The following is a 17,648-nucleotide window of genomic DNA, read 5'->3' on the forward strand; positions in this document are numbered from 1 at the left end:
TCAGTTTAAAGTGCTTCCACACAGCTGAGGTCTTCGGCATTTTTGTTTTCTCTTCCAGATGAACTGTATCATGACGTTCATGATTTTCCACTGTAATTTTATAACGCAGCTCTTTGGAATGTAATACAAATGCATAATTTTAATGAGCTGAGGTTTCAGAAGCTATATTTAAAGAGGTCAAAGGATTTGCAGATATGAAGAAACATTTACTCTGTGTGGGTGTAGGGGATTCTTGACCCTTGATTTCAGTATCGTTTGTTGACTCTGGAAAGAGCCCTAGGAGTATTTTGTGTGTGTGTGTGTGTGTGTGTGTGTGCGTGTGTGTGTGTGTGTGTGTGTGTGTGTGGTTTGTTCAGATGATGATGATGTGTATATTTTACCATTTTGATAAAAACAATATAAAATAAAATCTAAAAATAAATAAAAATGTTCTCGTATAATGGCAGCATAAATACATTATAAACTTTGAGTTGTTAAACTGTCAAATGTTTTGTAAATACCTATATAAGTATTTATTACATAATGTGTCATTTATATTTAGCTGCATAAATAATCATTTTAATATTTACTGTAGCACAGATGTATTTTTCAGGTTTTAGTAGTGCTTATATTACACAGGTTTTCAAACGTTATTGCCTACATGCATGGTTGAATCATTAATCAAGTGATCAATATAAATGTTTTTGAAGGACTACCTTTAGCATGCGACTCCTTTTATAAGAGACAGCTCAGTTTATGTCAAGTCCTGGATATCACTCGTCATCATGGATCTGAACATTAGCCCCTGTTGGAAACAGCTCCTTCTGTCCTCTCTCCTTCTTGTCTGTGTCAATGGACAAATGTCAGGGCCGTAAGTATTGCTTCTATAAATTTTTTATATATAAATCATCTTGATGCTTTTTCTCATTTAAAAAATGGCCAACTAAATCAACACATTAACTTTGATGTTTTGCAATAAAATCCATTTCAGAAAAAAAAAATCATACTACTCAAAATGATTGAATGCTTATGATATCTTTACAGATCTTTCATGGTGACGTTTCCTGCAGTGATCGAGTCAGGATCTGAGGCCAGACTGTGTGCAAGTCTTCTCAAGCCCAATGAAAGCCTTGTCATGAACATTTATCTGGTTGATGGTAACCAGAGCACTTTACTGCTGCAGGAGAAAGCTGAGGAAGAGTTTCACCGCTGCTTTAACTTCAAGGTCTGCCATCAGCACATTACAATAAATATATTTGTTTCATCATCTAGTTTGCAGAGGTTGTGAATACATGATAATATTTCTCATCAGGCTCCTCTGATAGAAGCAGAATCTGTTCAGAAAATGAAGGTAGAACTTCAAGGAGAGTCTTTAAAGATGTCTGAAGAGAGAAAAGTCATGTTCAGACCTTACCATCCTCTGACCTTTATCCAGACTGATAAACCCATCTATATTCCAGGACAGACAGGTGAGCTGTGAATTGTTCAAAGTAAAAAAAAAATGTGAATGCTGATGTCATCATACGCCCTGCTTGACAAAGTGTCAAATGTGTACAGTGTAAAACGATGCAGTGCTTATAAAAAAGGTGCCCAATCACGTGCCTCTTTATTTACGAGCTTCGGGCAGTCACAGATATACCGTGCATTGTATAAACAGTCGTTTTAGCTTTTGAAATAAAAAATGTCAAATATTGATGGAAAACACGCAGGAAGAGTGTGCTTTATTCTTATCTTTTTAGTCACCATAAACGTCCATCCAGGAAAAACCTGATAGTACAGTCTGCAATAAAACGAGGATGTGCAGAGCGGGAGCCGTTGTGTAAACAGGTCGTCATGCTAGTGTATTCGTGCAGTCAATGACACTGACTCCACAAATATGCAAATAGAACATTAAACTCGGGACTTAGAAATGCACAGTGGGAAACGTAAGATAATGAATATAATCTTGAGTGAATCATGAGCATCGAAACATTTTAAGCAAGATCAACCAAGACTCTATTCAGGACAAACTGGCTGGTGCAATCAGGATTAGCAGTCCATTAGATCTGAAATATTGGTTATCACAATAAAAACATTATAATTATGTTTATCACACATTTTTGTTTTCACAGTGAATTTTAGAGTTGTTACCATGGATAAAAACTTTTCACCGCTTGATCAGAAGGTTTTGTTTTATTTATCTCTTCTTTATTTTTTAAATATGTTCAACACACAAACATGTTGGCTTTTAGTCATGTAAGTTTTACCAATTATTTAATTACACTTTGCTTTTCTTACAGTATAGTAGAGTGATACTTGAGGTAAGAACACAAACCTTCTGTATTCATGACAAGCACAACACTGACTTTTATTTTTGCAGTTATTGTGTTTTCAGTAATTATCAATGTTGCCAAGTATTTTAACACTGTTGTGGGTTGTTTTTCTTTTTTGCGGGTTTAAGTGACACCAATACCTGACATTTATCCCCTGGCATGTGAATTTTACTATGGGAACACCATAGTATTTTACCCTCTAAAAGTTTTACAGGGGGACCCCCTGAGCTAATTTTGGGCTAGCTTTGATTATCAATTAGGCAAGTTTTATTGTGAAAACCTGGCAACCCTGGTAATTATGTATGTTATTTTTTGGGCAGAATATGTGTAGTTGGCTGTTACTAACTTCACTTTGTGTTTGGTATTAAATAGGACAGTAAAGGTAACAGAATTGGTCAATGGACAAATGTTTCTTCAACAAGGTGGATTTTGCAGCGTTCTTATGAATTAAACCCGGAAGGCTGTCAAGGCATATACAAACTGAAGGCTTACATTGGTGACAGGATGATATCACATGATTTTGAGGTGAAAAAATATGGTAAGTCATAACAAATGATTTGCATTATTTGCATGGGACAAGTTTCGTAAAAAATCCTAATGTTATTAATAATAAATTTTGTCCTCTGTAGTTTTGCCTAAGTTTGAAGTTATTGTGACGGCACCGAAGACAGTGAGTATAGATGATGTGTCAATGGCAGTTGAAGTTTGTGCAAAGTAAGTAGCATCTTTACTTAAACATATTAAAAGCATAAAGTCCTTCTTTGACTTGTACATGTTTTACAGATACACATACGGGCAGCCTTTATCTGGTAAATCATGGGTGAAAGTGTGTCTTGATATTCCACCCTACTCTTACTGGGGTGATAAACACAGTCCAATATGTGTGAATGAAACCACTGAGGTTTGTCAGTGCAGTACCAAAAGTGTCATGTGGCATTTATTTCCTAAATCCAGATTATTAAATTACTCTAATGTATTGTGTTTGTGTTCATTCATTTCCATTAGATGAAAAGGACAGGCTGTGCCATCCATACCTTAGATCTATCTGCCTTTTTAAACTCCACATATGAGAATCAGCTGGAAAATTCTCTTCATGTTGAAGCAACAGTCACAGAAGAAGGAACAGGTGAACTATTAATTACTGAAATGAGTTTTAAAACTGATGTCATTAAAATGCAAGTTCCACACTGACCATATATTTGTATTTCACAGAGATCACCATGACAAAATCTGAAACTATTTCTCTCACTTATGAAATCGGCAAATGCACACTTACTGACCTGCCCAAAACATATGAACATGGATCAGTTATAGAAGGAAAAGTAAGTCTAAAATCAGGTTCTCAGTTTAACAGCATTGATATGTACAGAATCATTTATTCCTCCAAAACCTTATTTTAAACAGATCAAACTCTCAAATTTCAAAGGTGCACCAATACAAAACAAAGTGGTTTATCTTTTGGAGGGATCCTGGTCTTCAAAACTGCTCCTAAATCTCACTACAGACAGCGATGGACTGGCCAGCTTCTCTCTTAATACATCTAGTCTTCCTAAAGAAGACATTGATCTGATGGTATGACAGTTGCTGCTCATCCAACAAGTGTTTGATCAGTTAATATTTTGATAACATAAAAATATTGGCACATTCTTTTTCTTTTTTTCCAGGCGAGTGTGTATCCAAAGTTTCATTATCATGGTTACAAAAGACCTTCCTTCTCTACGGACAGAAAAACAGTTAATCTTTTCCAGTCTGCCACTCCATACACCCCATCATTAAGTGAACTGATCATAGAAAACATTGAGCAACCATTAAAGTGTGATGCTGAGTTTACAGTGACCATCAAGTATTATTTTATTGGAGAGACTGCTAAAGACTTCAAAACTGACATTGTCTATATGGTGAGAATGTGCAGAATGTACACTGATACACTGATGAATTCATTGTTTGTTAACAGTATTAACTGGCTGCACTGGTCAGTTTGTCATTGGAGTGTCATCTGTCTGTTTCAGGTCTTGTCCAGAGGAGTGATCGTTCATCATGGATATGAGAAGGTTGAAGTCAAGTCTTCTAATGGAGCAGCAAGTGGCACAATGTCATTCAAACTGTCTGTTGGTGCAGATCTAGCTCCTGCAGTGCAGATTCTGGCCTACTGTGTTCTGCCCAGTGAAAATGTTGTTGTTCATAGCACAAAATTTGACATTGAAAAGTGTTTCAAAAACAAGGTATGAAAAAAAAAGAAAAAAGAAAACCCATTTTCCCATTTACACAATCACGCTCATTCTGATTCAATAATGAAATGACTCACCCTACTGTTGTCGTCACAGGTTTCTCTGCAGTTTTCTCCCTCTAGAGCAGTTCCTGGTGAGAAAAACACTCTCCATCTCTCAGCTGAGCCTGGTTCACTGTGCGGCCTCAGTGCTGTAGATCAGAGCGTCCTGATCCTGGAGTCAGGAAAACGTCTGGATATTGAAAAGGTATAAAGGCTTTAAGATGCTAGTTACTACTATGTTCATCATTATTGTTTAAGATGACATGGGTGTTAAAAGAATAGTTCACCCAAAAATGAAAATATATTTAGTGTACTGGCTCTTCCAAACCTCATAATGACAGTAAATGAGTGTTAAAATTTTGACGCAAAATCCAGTGCATCCATTTCATCATAAAAAGTACTCCACATGGCTCCGGTGGGTTAATAAAAGCTTTCTGAAGCAAATCGATGCATTTGTATCAGCAAAATATCCATATTTACAACTTTATAAACCGTAATCTCTAGCTTCCGCTGTCATACATGTCTTTACGAAAGAGTGGCATTTTAGCGGATGTTGTAGGATGTAGGTAAACGCAGAACGTGCAAGCACAGAGGAGAGAGCAAAACAAAACACTGATCACAAATTAGAAGATGGAGGATTTAGATATAAGCCAAGAGATGACTGTTTTTCTTTTGCTATAATTAAAAACTAGACTAGCAGAGAGACTAGCATATTCTGGAATGCCACTCTCTCGTGAACATGTGTACAACAGTAAGTAGACTCTAGAGATGATGGTTATTTATTGTGGATGTGCTCTCATCACAGATCTTCAATATGCTGCCAGTACAATCAGTATCAGATTATCCTTACAGCGTTGAAGATAAGAGGGAGTGTCTGGGGTGGCAGGCTGTGAGTCTCCATCGAGCTGTACTGACACACAAAGCCTATGAATCCTTAAAGGTAACAAATGGATTAATATGTGTAACTGCAGTAGATTAGGTGAGTAACTACATGCATAAATATATCAATGCATGTGCTTAAAATTCCTCTTAGTTTATATATATATATATATAGTATATTTTTTATTTATTTTTTTTTACTTCTGTTACATGTGGTTCATCATTGCTGTTGGATAGAGTGTGGGTCTGAAAATGGCAACAAATTTGGCTGTGCGAGTCTCTCTGTGTCGAGTAAATATAGGAAAATTTTTAGGTAATATTTGTTATATATGTATGAGTTCATTCAGACATCCATTTGCTATCAATAATTTAATATGACTGGAATTCACCATTATTAACCAATTTTTCACTGCAAAAGCACATACTGTATGTATGACTCTTTATTTGTTTTGTGATAATCGTGACAGTTGTCTGATCTGTAAAATCAGAGGTTTTCAAAATTTGGGACATCAAAGAACTGCTCGAAAGAGCCGCACCACCCAAAATGTAAAGGCCCATTTATTCTGTGAGAAAAGTGTAAATGTATGAAGATAACATGTTAAAGTTTAGTTTACTGGCTTTTATATTCTTATTTTACTTATTATTATACTTTGGATTATGTTGACAGTGTATCTGTTTCTTCACACTATTTGATATGTTAGATGTACAAAGCTCACTTACATTTTTGTTAAATTCAACTTTTTTATGTATAAATTATTAGGCCCCATGATTTAAATTAATAAGCATATAAAAAAAAAAATTTGAAATAAATAGTTACAGTATAAACAATACAAGATATTGTAGGGTTAATGTTGTGAACACAGAATACAGTTTAGATATTTCAGAAAATATATAATGTGATAGAGATACAAATTTGTGATTTTGTACAGTATTTGTGTACAAAATTGCTACATGTCCTGATTTAAGTGTCACATCTTTACCTGTGCTTTATTTCAGTTGAAGATTCAATATCATATGATTCTCTAATGGATTTTAATATGAATAAGGGAGACACTTCAGTTGAAGTGACAGTTCGTACTTTCTTTCCTGAAACATGGATTTGGCAACTTGCTGCAGTTGGGTTAGTGACAATATTTTTAACTGTTAACATAATTTAATATCATATTAAAACCACAATAACTGTAATGCTTCTCTTGGCACTGCACATCCAATTAGTTTTTGTTAAGAATACATAAATTCACTTGTAAACAAATGTTTGAATTGGACTGATTTGTATTCATATAAACACAACTTTCATTAGATTCATTCAGATTGATGAAAATTAGACAAACTAGAGAACTACTGTGAATCAGATTACCGGTGTTTTATATCTGTGCTGAATGTTGTAAAAGCAAAACAGCATATTAAAAGGCCAATCAAATACTTGTGTACTATCAACACAGAGACTCTGGATCAGCTCAGGTTCCTGTCACGGTTCCTGACACCATCACCTCTTGGGAGACGGAGGCCTTCTGTCTGTCCTCCAAAGGTCTGGGTCTGGCTCCTCCTGCTCAGCTGACAGTTTTCCAGCCCTTCTTCCTGGAGCTCTCTCTGCCTTACTCCATCATCCGTGGGGAGATCTTTGAACTGAAGGCCACTGTCTTCAACTATCTGTCCAAGTGCATCATGGTGAGACTTCAGACTCAGTCTTATCCAGTCATATCAAATATGCCACTAATCATGTGTGTTTGATTGACAGGTTAAAGTGACTCCAGCTCTTTCCTCAGACTACACTCTCAAAGCCTCCTCTGATGAACAGTATTCATCCTGTCTGTGTGCTAATGGAAGAAAAACCTTTAAATGGATTCTCACTCCTTCTGTTCTTGGTGAGTTTTCCAGTCTGAATCATTGTTTCTCTGTGTTTGTGTATGTTTGTATCTTCACGTACATGTCTTGTGTTGCAGGAGTCTTGAATATTACAGTCAGTGCAGAGGCTGAGTCGTCCCAGACTGTGTGTGACAATGAGATTGTGAGCGTGCCAGAGAGAGGACGCATTGACACAGTCACACGAAGTCTGCTTGTACAGGTCAGCGCACGTCAAACAGCTCTCAGACGTCATTTCGTCATGATCCTAATGCTGCTTATGTCAGTATGATGTGTTGATGTTACTGTTTTATGCTGCAGGCTGAAGGAACTGAGAAGACAGAGACCTACAGCTGGTTACTGTGTCCAAAGGGTTTGTCTGCAGACAATATTTAGCATTATAGTGTTTCTCTGCTGATCACTAATGTGTTTCTGTCTCTCTGGTTCATAGGCGTAAGTCTCTCAGAGGAAGTGGATCTGAATCTTCCTAAAGATGTGATAGAGGGTTCAGCCAGATCCTCTGTTTCAGTCATTGGTAACATTTACATACACAAGCAGAAATGAGGAGTTTGTGTTTCTAAAATGTAATGAGTTTCACTGGTGTTTGGTTTTTAGGGGACATACTGGGTCGTGCACTGACAAATCTTCACGGATTACTACAGATGCCGTACGGCTGTGGAGAACAAAACATGGCTATTCTTTCTCCCAATATTTACATTCTGCAGTATCTGGAAAACACAGAGCAGCTCACTTCAGCCATCAGAGACAGAGCCACCGGCTTCCTTAAGAGTGGTGAGAGAAATGAGTCAGGTCAAGAAAATAAGTCTTGACACTTTTGACGTCAGACACACTTAATCAACCTAAACATTTAATCACTATCAAACTTAACAGGATACCAGAGACAACTGAACTACAGACATACTAGTGGTGGATACAGCACATTTGGACATGGAGATGAGAATACATGGTAAATATTTGTAACTTTTTACTCTCACTTTTTCCTAAATAGTTACAAAGTTAAAATATTAAGCAGATAGGTGGTATTTATTTTTTATATTTTATGTACAGATTTAATAAACTAAAACAACTTACGATATTATTTAATTTATAACTTTAAAACACCAGGTTGACTGCCTTTGTCCTGAGGTCTTTTGGCAAAGCGCAGAAATACATATTTATTGATCCACAAATTATTCAGAGTGCAATGGATTGGTTAATAAGCAGACGGGATTCAGACGGCTGTTTTATCCAACAGGGAAGACTGTTCAACAACAGAATGAAGGTGTGCTATTGGTCACTAAACATTATCACAGAAACAATCTATCTGTAACAAAAATGTTTTACTTAATGTTCCTCTAATATAAAACTGCAGGGTGGAGTGAATGATAATGTGACTATCACAGCCTACATTACTGCATCACTACTTGAACTAGAAACTCCAGTAACAGTAAGTTCATCTACAGGAAACACAGTATAATCTCAGAAAAATTACGCTCCCAGCTGCTGTTTCTCTGTTTTTGTCTCAGGATCCTGTCGTCAGTAAAGGTTTGTCCTGTTGTAAGTCCGTCATTGAGGATGTCAAAAACACTTACACCACTGCTCTGCTCGCCTACACCTTCAGTCTGGCTAAAGACACAGACACTCGACAGCAGCTTTTCAAGAAACTGGAGGATGTTGCTATTTCAGACGGTAAGATATTTGTTTCTGATGACTTTCTGTTGTCCTATATGACTATACTTTTTTATACTGGTGTCTCTTTTGTCCATGTGTCCTAAAGGGTCTCATCTCCACTGGTCACAGTCTGCTTCTGCTGATGACTCTGATTCTCTGGCAGTGGAGATCAGCTCATATGTGCTGCTAGCTGTTCTCTCTGCTGATTCACTCACTACAGCTGATCTGGGCTTTGCTAACAGGATTGTCAGCTGGCTTGTGAAGCAGCAGAATGCCTATGGAGGATTCTCCTCCACACAGGTGACTCAAACTACTCAAATCAAACACTTGATTGCTGAATAATGGGTAAAAGACACATTACTGAACACATTTATTTCTCAGGACACAGTGGTGGCTCTTCAGGCTCTGTCTTTGTACGCTACCAAAGTGTTCAGCGCTGACGGCTCCAGCACAGTGACTGTACAGTCAGCAGCAGACACTCACCACTTTGATGTCAATCAGGACAATAAGTTACTGTACCAGGAGAAGCAGCTGCAGGACGTCCCAGCCAAATACAGCATTGAAGTGAATGGCTCAGCCTGTGTGTCTGTGCAGGTCTGTAGTGCATTCAGCTTCATTGACTCAATCTCTCTCTTTTTTTTTCTTAGCATTTTGCTGCTGTTCTGTTATGATATGAATCTTTTTTTTTTTTTTTTTGTTCATGTTGACTCTCTCAGGTGGCTCAGTTCTACAACATCCCGACTCCTACTGAAGCTAAAACACTGAGCATTGATGCAAAGATTGAGGGAGATTGCAAAACACTGGGACAAAATTTCCTTTTGAACTTCACTGTCAAGTAAAAACAGATTTAGATTTTTTTTTATGGCTACTGTTTCTTTTATTATATATAGATACCTCTTTAGTGAATGCCTAAAATCATTAATTCCTTGGATAAAAAAATTATGCATTTGCTAGTTTAAGTGTATAAGTTGTGCTCCTGATTCTTTGTGTTGTTAGCATTAAATTTATCTTTTAAAGATATCATGGTCCCCAGGAGACGACTAACATGCTGATTGTGGATATTAAACTTTTATCAGGATTCACAGCTGACACATCATTGGTGAGTTCAGGTACATAAAATTATTTTGCATTAAGACAAACATTTTTTACACATTTTTAGTACTGCTTTTTTAGTACACATTTTTAGTACAAACTTTTTTTATGTTAGCTTTACTTTGCAAAAACTGAAGAAAAAAAAACACTTAGTCATCATCATCATATTTTCATACTAGTAATTCTATTTTCCCTATAGCTTAGAATGTCAATTGGTTCAGAAGTCCTTGCTCAGAAGTATGTGGAGCGGGTCGACACAAAAGAAGACCATGTCCTAGTTTATTTAACAGAGGTAGATAAATAATAACAATTATAAAATTAGTTTGTATTTAATAATTTCCATGACTAGTACTGTATATATGTATTTTTGTTTATCCTCCTGCAGATTCCAAAACATATTTCTATGAATTACATGATGCAAATGAAACAGGTTCTTCCAGTGAAGAATCTCAAGCCAGCCGTGGTCAAAGTGTATGATTACTACCAAACAAGTAAGATTTTATTTTAACATTCAGAAATAAATGTAAAAGTACACAGTTTAATGCCATTTTGATTAAATAAATAAATTACAAAGCATGTAATTCATAAACTCTTTACTTTTAATATTGTACCTTGTCTTTTGTGTTTTTGACACAAAGCCATGCTGAATTAACTTACCATCAGCTGGCATGCTCATTTATTAATCATATTACTTCACTGCGCGTGTGTGTGTGTGTGTGTGTGTGTGTGTGTGTGTGCATGTGGGCGTGTGTGTAAAAACTTGCTTTACTACAGTGAGCGATAAACTTTTTCAGTAACACCTTATGATAACTTTCATTAATAAATAAAAAAATTGAAAACAAATCATTACTTAATATATGTTCACTTATCTAATGTGCTTGTCAATTTTAACTAATGAACATTACCAAATGATTAACAGATCATTATTTATTGTAAATTGAAATGCTTACAAATGTCATTAAACTTTCAATTGATGTGATCATGCATGTTTTAAAAATCTTCAAATGATTTTGACTGATAGTTTACAATGATTAAAAGCTTCATTAATTAACCATTTACAAACGTTATATAATGCTTAACTGATCATTAGTTATTATTCACAAATGTCATTTAACTTTCAATGCGTTAAACTTTAAGTTTAAAAAACGTAAGTAGAATATGCTAATTACATTTGTCTTTATTTTAGATGGTAGTTTAAGCAAGATTATGCAAGTTTTATTTGAAAACGTTAGATAGTAAATAAGACACAATTAGACAATATTTGAATAAAATAATAATAATGAGAAGAAATACATATTTGCAACAACTGGTAGAGTGCCTAATGCTGCACTCATGCGCACTGTTGTCAAGGTAACATTTGGTCAGTCATTCCCTTTGCCAAGAGAGTTCCAAATAATTATATGAGACAGTAATGCCCTACATCCTTCCAAAAAACACCCTTTAAGGGCTCTCCCCATCGAAGGGGGTAGAGGATAGGGATACTCACTTCTGTTTGGAATTCGCCCATTATAAAACAGATAATTCCGGTCCTTGATTCTGATTGGTTGACCCATGTTCGAAGCTGTTGTAAATTAAACTACAAACTGTAATGTATTCAAGTGTGATACATGATGATGTAAGTGCATAACATAAAAAAAAGCATGTGACATGTAAGAACAAGGAGGTAGATAAAACATGAGAGTTCTAGAGTCATAGCGTGTCATCTCATTTAATGATTCAAAAACAACAATACATAAACATACACCTTTGTTTACTTCTGTGTGATGCTCAGCAACCACTTTGTTAGAACCCCAACTGTTTCTGAGGAACTACATAGCTGCGTCCCAAATGGCGCACTATAGACTATTCATTCATACACTATGTACTTATGCATTATGAACTCAACCATGTGGTGTATGAATTATATAAAGTTATTTTGTCATTCATAATCAGAGACTGATAGCCCTACCCCTTCGCTAAGTAATTAAAGCTGTGACAGATGAGGACATGAAGTGTCCAACATTCCACACTTTTTCTTAGTTAGTTAAGTGCATCACCCGGGGATTTAAAATATAAAAAAAATATAATGCTTACAACACATTTCGTGGGGGTGAAAGTGAAAGTGACGTAAGATTCAGCCAAGTATGGTGACCCATACTAAGAATTCATTATCTGCAGTTAACCCTTCCAAAGTGCACACACACAGCAGTGATCATACACACACACTGTGAACACACACCCGGAGCAGAGGGCAGCCATTTATGCTGCAGCGCCCGGGAGCAGTTGGGGGTTCGGTGCCTTGCTCAAGTGCACCTTAGTCATGGTATTGCCGGCCCGGGACTCAAACCCACAACCCTAGGAGTCATACTCTCTAACCACTAGGCCATGACTTCCCAAAACAAACAAGCATAAAAGTGTTAAATAAAAACTACGAATATGGCAGGTAGAGAGAGCAATTTGAGTGATAAATAATCAATGTCTAACCTGATGAAAAATATTAATTCAATGTTATACGTTATATTTCAGCTGCAGCAACACTGTAAACTTTTTTAATGATACATTAAGTCATTAACTTTTAAATGCATCATGCAAACACATGAGCAGAGTTCTCAACATGATAGACCCACGACTAGCAGATCAACGTGCCTCTTCATTCTCTCCAATACAGTAGGAAATAAAATTTAAATGGAATGAAAAATAAAAATTTGGATGATGTTAACTGAGAAAAGATGACTGAGAGTGCAGTTTAAACAGTAACGGAATGCACGTTACTAAGCAACAGAGCAACCGTTAAAGAAGCAGCTACGACAAAGTAGTAGTGTATGTCCCAAAGCTTGTGTGCTCTTCTTCTACATGCTCAAAAGTACAAATTCAATGTTATAAATTCACAGTAAATCACAGCTTCTTAGGGCTTATTGCTTTAATTATAGTCATATATCTGGTCTGTTTGATGTATAGACTTCTATTATTTGCACATCTTAAATCATTTATTAATTATTTGTTAATGTTTTTGCAGTATCCAATCTAAAGTGGAAACTATTCATCAATTGTAAATGTTTAAAAACATTTACTGATCATTAATACCTTTTATGAGCAGTCATTTCGATGGCAAAAATAACCAGAGCTTACCAAATTTCACATCTTCAAATTGATCCCTGTACACTGCTGACCAGTTCCCCGACCTTAAACTTTCCTGTACGACCAAACCTGTCCCTAACTCTAACCGTATCACACCTCAACAGCAGCAGTTGTGCGTAAAAAAAAGCTTTTAATCATTGTATAAGATCTGATAAAATATCGTTGTCCATGATGTCCATGATATGAATTAGAAGTTTAATGACATTTGTTAAAATTTTACACGAAAGGTTAATTATTAGGTAATGTTTAATACATGTATTAATAAACATTAACAAGCACATTATTTAACTTTTCTAGATATGAGAATATATACGAACTAATGATTCATTATGCATTACATAACGTTTGTTAATTATTTATTAATGAAAGTTATTATAAAGTGTTACCACTGCTATTCTTCTCCTAATTTGTGTGTTGATGTAATCTTCTTCCTTCAGGTGATCAGTCAGAGACAGAGTACTCCTTCCACTGTCAATGAGGTCATGACCTTCAGTTCTGCAGCTCATAATACTATGTGAGCAGTTATTCTCAGTGGCTTTGGTTTATTTCATTTTCCATTTGCATTTTCAAATGTGTAATCAGCGGCACTGACAATTTTTTGTAATTTTTTTCTTGATCTTATTATAGAAAATTATGAAACCACCAAAAATATTGTACAATAAACTGTAACGTCTTCAGAACATCCCAGGAAAAAGCTGCTCTATAAATCTATGCTGCCTTAAAAAATCGATCAGGTGAAGGAGACAGGAATAGAAGCTGACATTGGATTCAGACATGCCTTGCTGCCTTCCTACCTTGGAATGCATCCTCCAAAGGCATCATTTTTCAGCTTTCGGGTGCAGCCAGGGATAAAGTGCTTCTAAATACTCTTTTCCTAAATCCTCTGTTCTAAAGCCTATGACCAACCAATCAAAATTCAATCTTGAAGGACATTTTTATTCTCTTATTGGACTGCAAGGAGGCGAGGAATTAATATGAAGGAGTGAGGAAGCATCCAGGAGAGCTATGAGTGAGAATGCATAGGTGTATGCTTATGCAGAAGTCTTGTTTTATTTTGGAAAACCTGATGCATGTAAAAATTCTCCTCCCCTGCCATCATTTTGTTTCACCTTTGCAGTTGAAATAAATCGAACATCTCATAAATTTCAACAGGGCATCTTGCTTTATTGATATTTAATATGAATGTCTTAAAACTATGGCAGATCCCATAAGCATGGCTGATGATGCTTTAAAGTGACGCTTGAGTGATTAAAAAATATTCCAGTGTACAAATAAGCATTCCTATGATTCCGTCATCCTCCATGCCAGCCCCTCTTTAATGGAATGCTTATGTTTTGAAGTTCAGTGAAGTTGAAAAAAATCATAAAAGTGATGCAAAAGCAACTAAATAGTATAAACAAGGTGCAATTAAAAGAAATTTATCTGCAAACTAAATGTTTTAATAAAACCAGCAGGAGAGCATTGATGTGTACACTGAATATGGTGACAGTAAAGCGTGTTACAGCTAATTTATTGAATGTATTACAATATTTTTTTTCATAAAAGAATATCATAAAACAGCTGTAAAAGCAATTTTCGTGAAGTATTGTCGTATAATCAGCAGTAGAGAATTGATGGCATTACACTGAATAATAGTGAAGTTAAGTTATTTTTTTTATTTATTTTTTTATTATTATTTTAAGTTACTGATTTTTTTATGCATATAAAATATAAACATTTTGCTAAAGCACATTTGTTCAAACTAAGTGTTGTAGGATAAACAGAGACCATGTGCAAATTGAATTTAGTGACACTACAGTTTGTAACATTGAAGTTGTTGACAATTTTTTAAGTAATAATTTTCGGGTTTGCACTTTGCCTCGGATCCCTTTGGACTTCTCTTCGCCACCTGCACATACTGTAGAGATTCATGTGTTTTGTCCAGTGCAGAGGAAGCCTTGTTTCAAGGAAAATTAGTTTGTAGCTCATTGTATTACTTTGATTGAAAAGAAGTGTTGTTTAACTCACGAGTTACTGATCCATGAAATTTGAATCTGTGAATATCCATATTTTTCTTCCTTTAAAAGCAGGTGTTGACATTTGTACATCTTATGGGTCTAGCTTCTGCTCTCATCTGCATCCAGCAATTTTTAGCTGTACAAAACACCTCGTTTCATTGCTTGATATCGAAAACTGCTGTATCTTACCATATTATTTTAATGTATTAACAATTATGAGCACTGGTTTGTAGTGCAAACAGTTTTACTGTTTACAGCATGTTGTTATTCGGTTAAGGCTAAAGGCTAATTATCAAAATTATTGCTTGGAACAATTTGGTAGATGCTGGATATTGGTAGGGACCTATCAGCTCAGGTTCCTGTCACGGTTCCTGACACCATCACCTCTTGGGACACGGCAGCCTTCTGTCTGTCCTCCCAAGGTCTGGGTCTGGCTCCTCCTGCTCAGCACACAGTTTTACAGCCCTTCTTCCTGGAGCTCTCTCTGCCTTACTCCATCATCCGTGGGGAGATCTTTGAGCTGAAGGCCACTGTCTTTAACTATCTGTCCAAGTGCATCATGGTGAGACTTCAGACTCAGTCTTATCCAATCATATCAAATATGCCACTAATCATGTGTGTTTGATTGACAGGTTAAAGTGACTCCAGCTCCTTCCTCAGACTACACTCTCAAAGCCTCCTCTGAGGAACAGTATTCATCCTGTCTGTGTGCTAATTGAAGAAAAACCTTTAAATGGATCCTCACTCCTTCTGTACTTGGTGAGTTTAAGCTAAAGTTAAGCTAAATGAGACTTATAGCACTTGTATATCATTGATCTTTTGTTGATATTGATTGGTTCCATTGTCCTCATTTGTAAGTAGTGTTGGATAAAAGCATCTGCTAAATGTAAATGTAATGTAGATTAAAATAAGCATTGAAAACAATGGTGAAATTTTATGTGTAGAAGCTGCTATGGCAACAACATTACATTTCAGAATCAGATGTTTTATGGTGATGCTGTAAGAAAATAAAGATGAGTTTGATGAAGATGTTTATTGCAACATAGCAGTGTCAATGTACATTTAGTACTTTGGATTCAATGGAGTCAGAATGAATTCCTAACATCCTAAACTCAAACCATTGTTTTATACAGTTACAGTTCACGCCCCTTAATGTAAATTAAGTTGCTAATCTTGTAACAGCTGTGGTGCATATGTTAATGAGTTCTGACACTCCATTGTCTAAGATGGTTCTCAGTGTTTCACACCTATTCCCATTCTACCATTGGTCACCATTTGCTCAGGATGTGATCATCCCAAATGATCTAGAAACAACATAACTGACTTTCTTCTTTTCTCTAACAATTAAAGGGGGGGTAAAATGCTCGTTTTCACTAAATATCATGTTAATCTTGAGTACCTATAGAGTAGTACTGCATCCTTCATAACTCCAAAAAGTATTTAGTTTTATTATATTCATAAGAGAAATATAGTCTGTACCGATTATTCCCGGAAAAAACACGAGCGCCTGGAGGCGTGACGTGTGGGCGGAGCTAATGAATCATGAGCGCCAGTTGCGTTGAGAGCGTTTGAAAGCTGTGACAGCTCTGAAGGCTGAAACTGAACGAGAGCAGCAGCAGCAAGGACTCGCTCCGAGTGGGGCTCGAACCCGGGTCTCCGATGGGAGGCGGACGCACTAACAAGGAGGCAGAGATATTTTAAGCAGTTTTACTCACCGCCTGTGGTTCCAACACACAATCGTGACCCTTTTTCATTGGGATTGCATCATCCTTAAGAAATAAACGATACGCAAATCCGTCATCAAACTGGGCTTTGTTTGTAAAACAAGCATTTTAGAAATGCAGGGAACATACACAAACACTTGCACAACTCCGTTGATGCTCTGTAAAAATAAACTCCATCCACTGGTCCCTTAATGCTGTTTTTTCTTTGGTAATCTGTGCAGAGTTGTCTTGCCCTGGCAACCAAAAACACACTCCTTTTGTGACATTTCACGACGCTCTCGCTCTGATCAGTGATTGTCTGTGCTCAGCCTCTCAGTACTCTGCTATACGGGAGTGCGTGCTCTTCCGGCAAACGTGCCCTCAGGACCCATATAAGGAAATTCCGCTCCATCTAATGTCACACAGAGCCATACTCGAAAAAAAACTTTCCGAAACTTGTGACAAACCGGAAGGAGTATTTTTGGAACAGAAATACTCCTTCAAACGTACAACTTCATTTTTGAAACTTTGTCCATGTTTAGCATGGGAATCCAACTCTTTAACAGTGTAAAAAATAGCATTTCACCCCCCCTTTAAGCCATGTTGGGAAATAATCATGATTGAACCTCTATTGTTACAGGAGATATGGGTTGGGGCAGCCTGTTGTTTCTTACAATACCTTGTGAAATGTTGTTATGTTTGAGCTCTGTTTTTTAACCATCTTAGAATTTATGATGCCCATTTTTTTTAACTATTGTGAAAGTGAAGTGAAAGTCATGAAATTTGC

At 36.4% G+C, this 17,648-nt stretch overlaps 1 protein-coding gene and 1 pseudogene across 24 annotated transcripts in view; both read left to right on the forward strand.

Moving 5' to 3' along the window:
- LOC127972265 (alpha-2-macroglobulin) overlaps window positions 1-14,310 on the forward strand; it is a 51,005-nt gene extending 36,695 nt beyond the window's left edge. The window contains exons 2-36 of one of the 24 annotated variants that reach the window (XM_052575656.1): window positions 702-850; window positions 1,024-1,204; window positions 1,292-1,448; window positions 2,091-2,143; window positions 2,259-2,279; window positions 2,664-2,829; window positions 2,921-3,005; window positions 3,075-3,192; window positions 3,297-3,417; window positions 3,504-3,613; window positions 3,696-3,863; window positions 3,956-4,189; window positions 4,301-4,513; window positions 4,616-4,765; window positions 5,366-5,500; window positions 5,677-5,752; window positions 6,436-6,559; window positions 6,882-7,107; window positions 7,178-7,304; window positions 7,383-7,504; window positions 7,603-7,654; window positions 7,733-7,816; window positions 7,897-8,073; window positions 8,173-8,248; window positions 8,407-8,563; window positions 8,654-8,728; window positions 8,808-8,970; window positions 9,059-9,252; window positions 9,334-9,546; window positions 9,669-9,787; window positions 9,970-10,051; window positions 10,244-10,336; window positions 10,430-10,535; window positions 13,599-13,675; window positions 13,789-14,310. In XM_052575656.1, coding sequence (XP_052431616.1) covers window positions 765-850; window positions 1,024-1,204; window positions 1,292-1,448; window positions 2,091-2,143; window positions 2,259-2,279; window positions 2,664-2,829; window positions 2,921-3,005; window positions 3,075-3,192; window positions 3,297-3,417; window positions 3,504-3,613; window positions 3,696-3,863; window positions 3,956-4,189; window positions 4,301-4,513; window positions 4,616-4,765; window positions 5,366-5,500; window positions 5,677-5,752; window positions 6,436-6,559; window positions 6,882-7,107; window positions 7,178-7,304; window positions 7,383-7,504; window positions 7,603-7,654; window positions 7,733-7,816; window positions 7,897-8,073; window positions 8,173-8,248; window positions 8,407-8,563; window positions 8,654-8,728; window positions 8,808-8,970; window positions 9,059-9,252; window positions 9,334-9,546; window positions 9,669-9,787; window positions 9,970-10,051; window positions 10,244-10,336; window positions 10,430-10,535; window positions 13,599-13,639 — 4,305 coding nt within the window. In that variant the 5' untranslated portion in view covers window positions 702-764 and the 3' untranslated portion in view covers window positions 13,640-13,675; window positions 13,789-14,310. Of the gene's footprint in view, window positions 1-701; window positions 851-1,023; window positions 1,205-1,291; window positions 1,449-2,090; window positions 2,144-2,258; window positions 2,280-2,663; window positions 2,830-2,920; window positions 3,006-3,074; window positions 3,193-3,296; window positions 3,418-3,503; window positions 3,614-3,695; window positions 3,864-3,955; window positions 4,190-4,300; window positions 4,514-4,615; window positions 4,766-5,365; window positions 5,501-5,676; window positions 5,753-6,435; window positions 6,560-6,881; window positions 7,108-7,177; window positions 7,305-7,382; window positions 7,505-7,602; window positions 7,655-7,732; window positions 7,817-7,896; window positions 8,074-8,172; window positions 8,249-8,406; window positions 8,564-8,653; window positions 8,729-8,807; window positions 8,971-9,058; window positions 9,253-9,333; window positions 9,547-9,668; window positions 9,788-9,969; window positions 10,062-10,243; window positions 10,337-10,429; window positions 10,536-13,598; window positions 13,676-13,788 lie in introns of those variants that run through there. The other 23 variants (XM_052575631.1, XM_052575653.1, XM_052575637.1 and 20 more) reach the window with 23 other exon arrangements.
- Window positions 14,311-14,462: 152 nt separating this feature from the next.
- On the forward strand, window positions 14,463-16,041 carry LOC127972280 (alpha-2-macroglobulin-like; annotated as a pseudogene).
- Window positions 16,042-17,648: the final 1,607 nt, after the last annotated feature.

The sequence above is a fragment of the Carassius gibelio genome, chromosome B15, assembly GCF_023724105.1.
Source record: "Carassius gibelio isolate Cgi1373 ecotype wild population from Czech Republic chromosome B15, carGib1.2-hapl.c, whole genome shotgun sequence".
In the NCBI taxonomy this organism is placed as follows: domain Eukaryota; kingdom Metazoa; phylum Chordata; class Actinopteri; order Cypriniformes; family Cyprinidae; genus Carassius; species Carassius gibelio.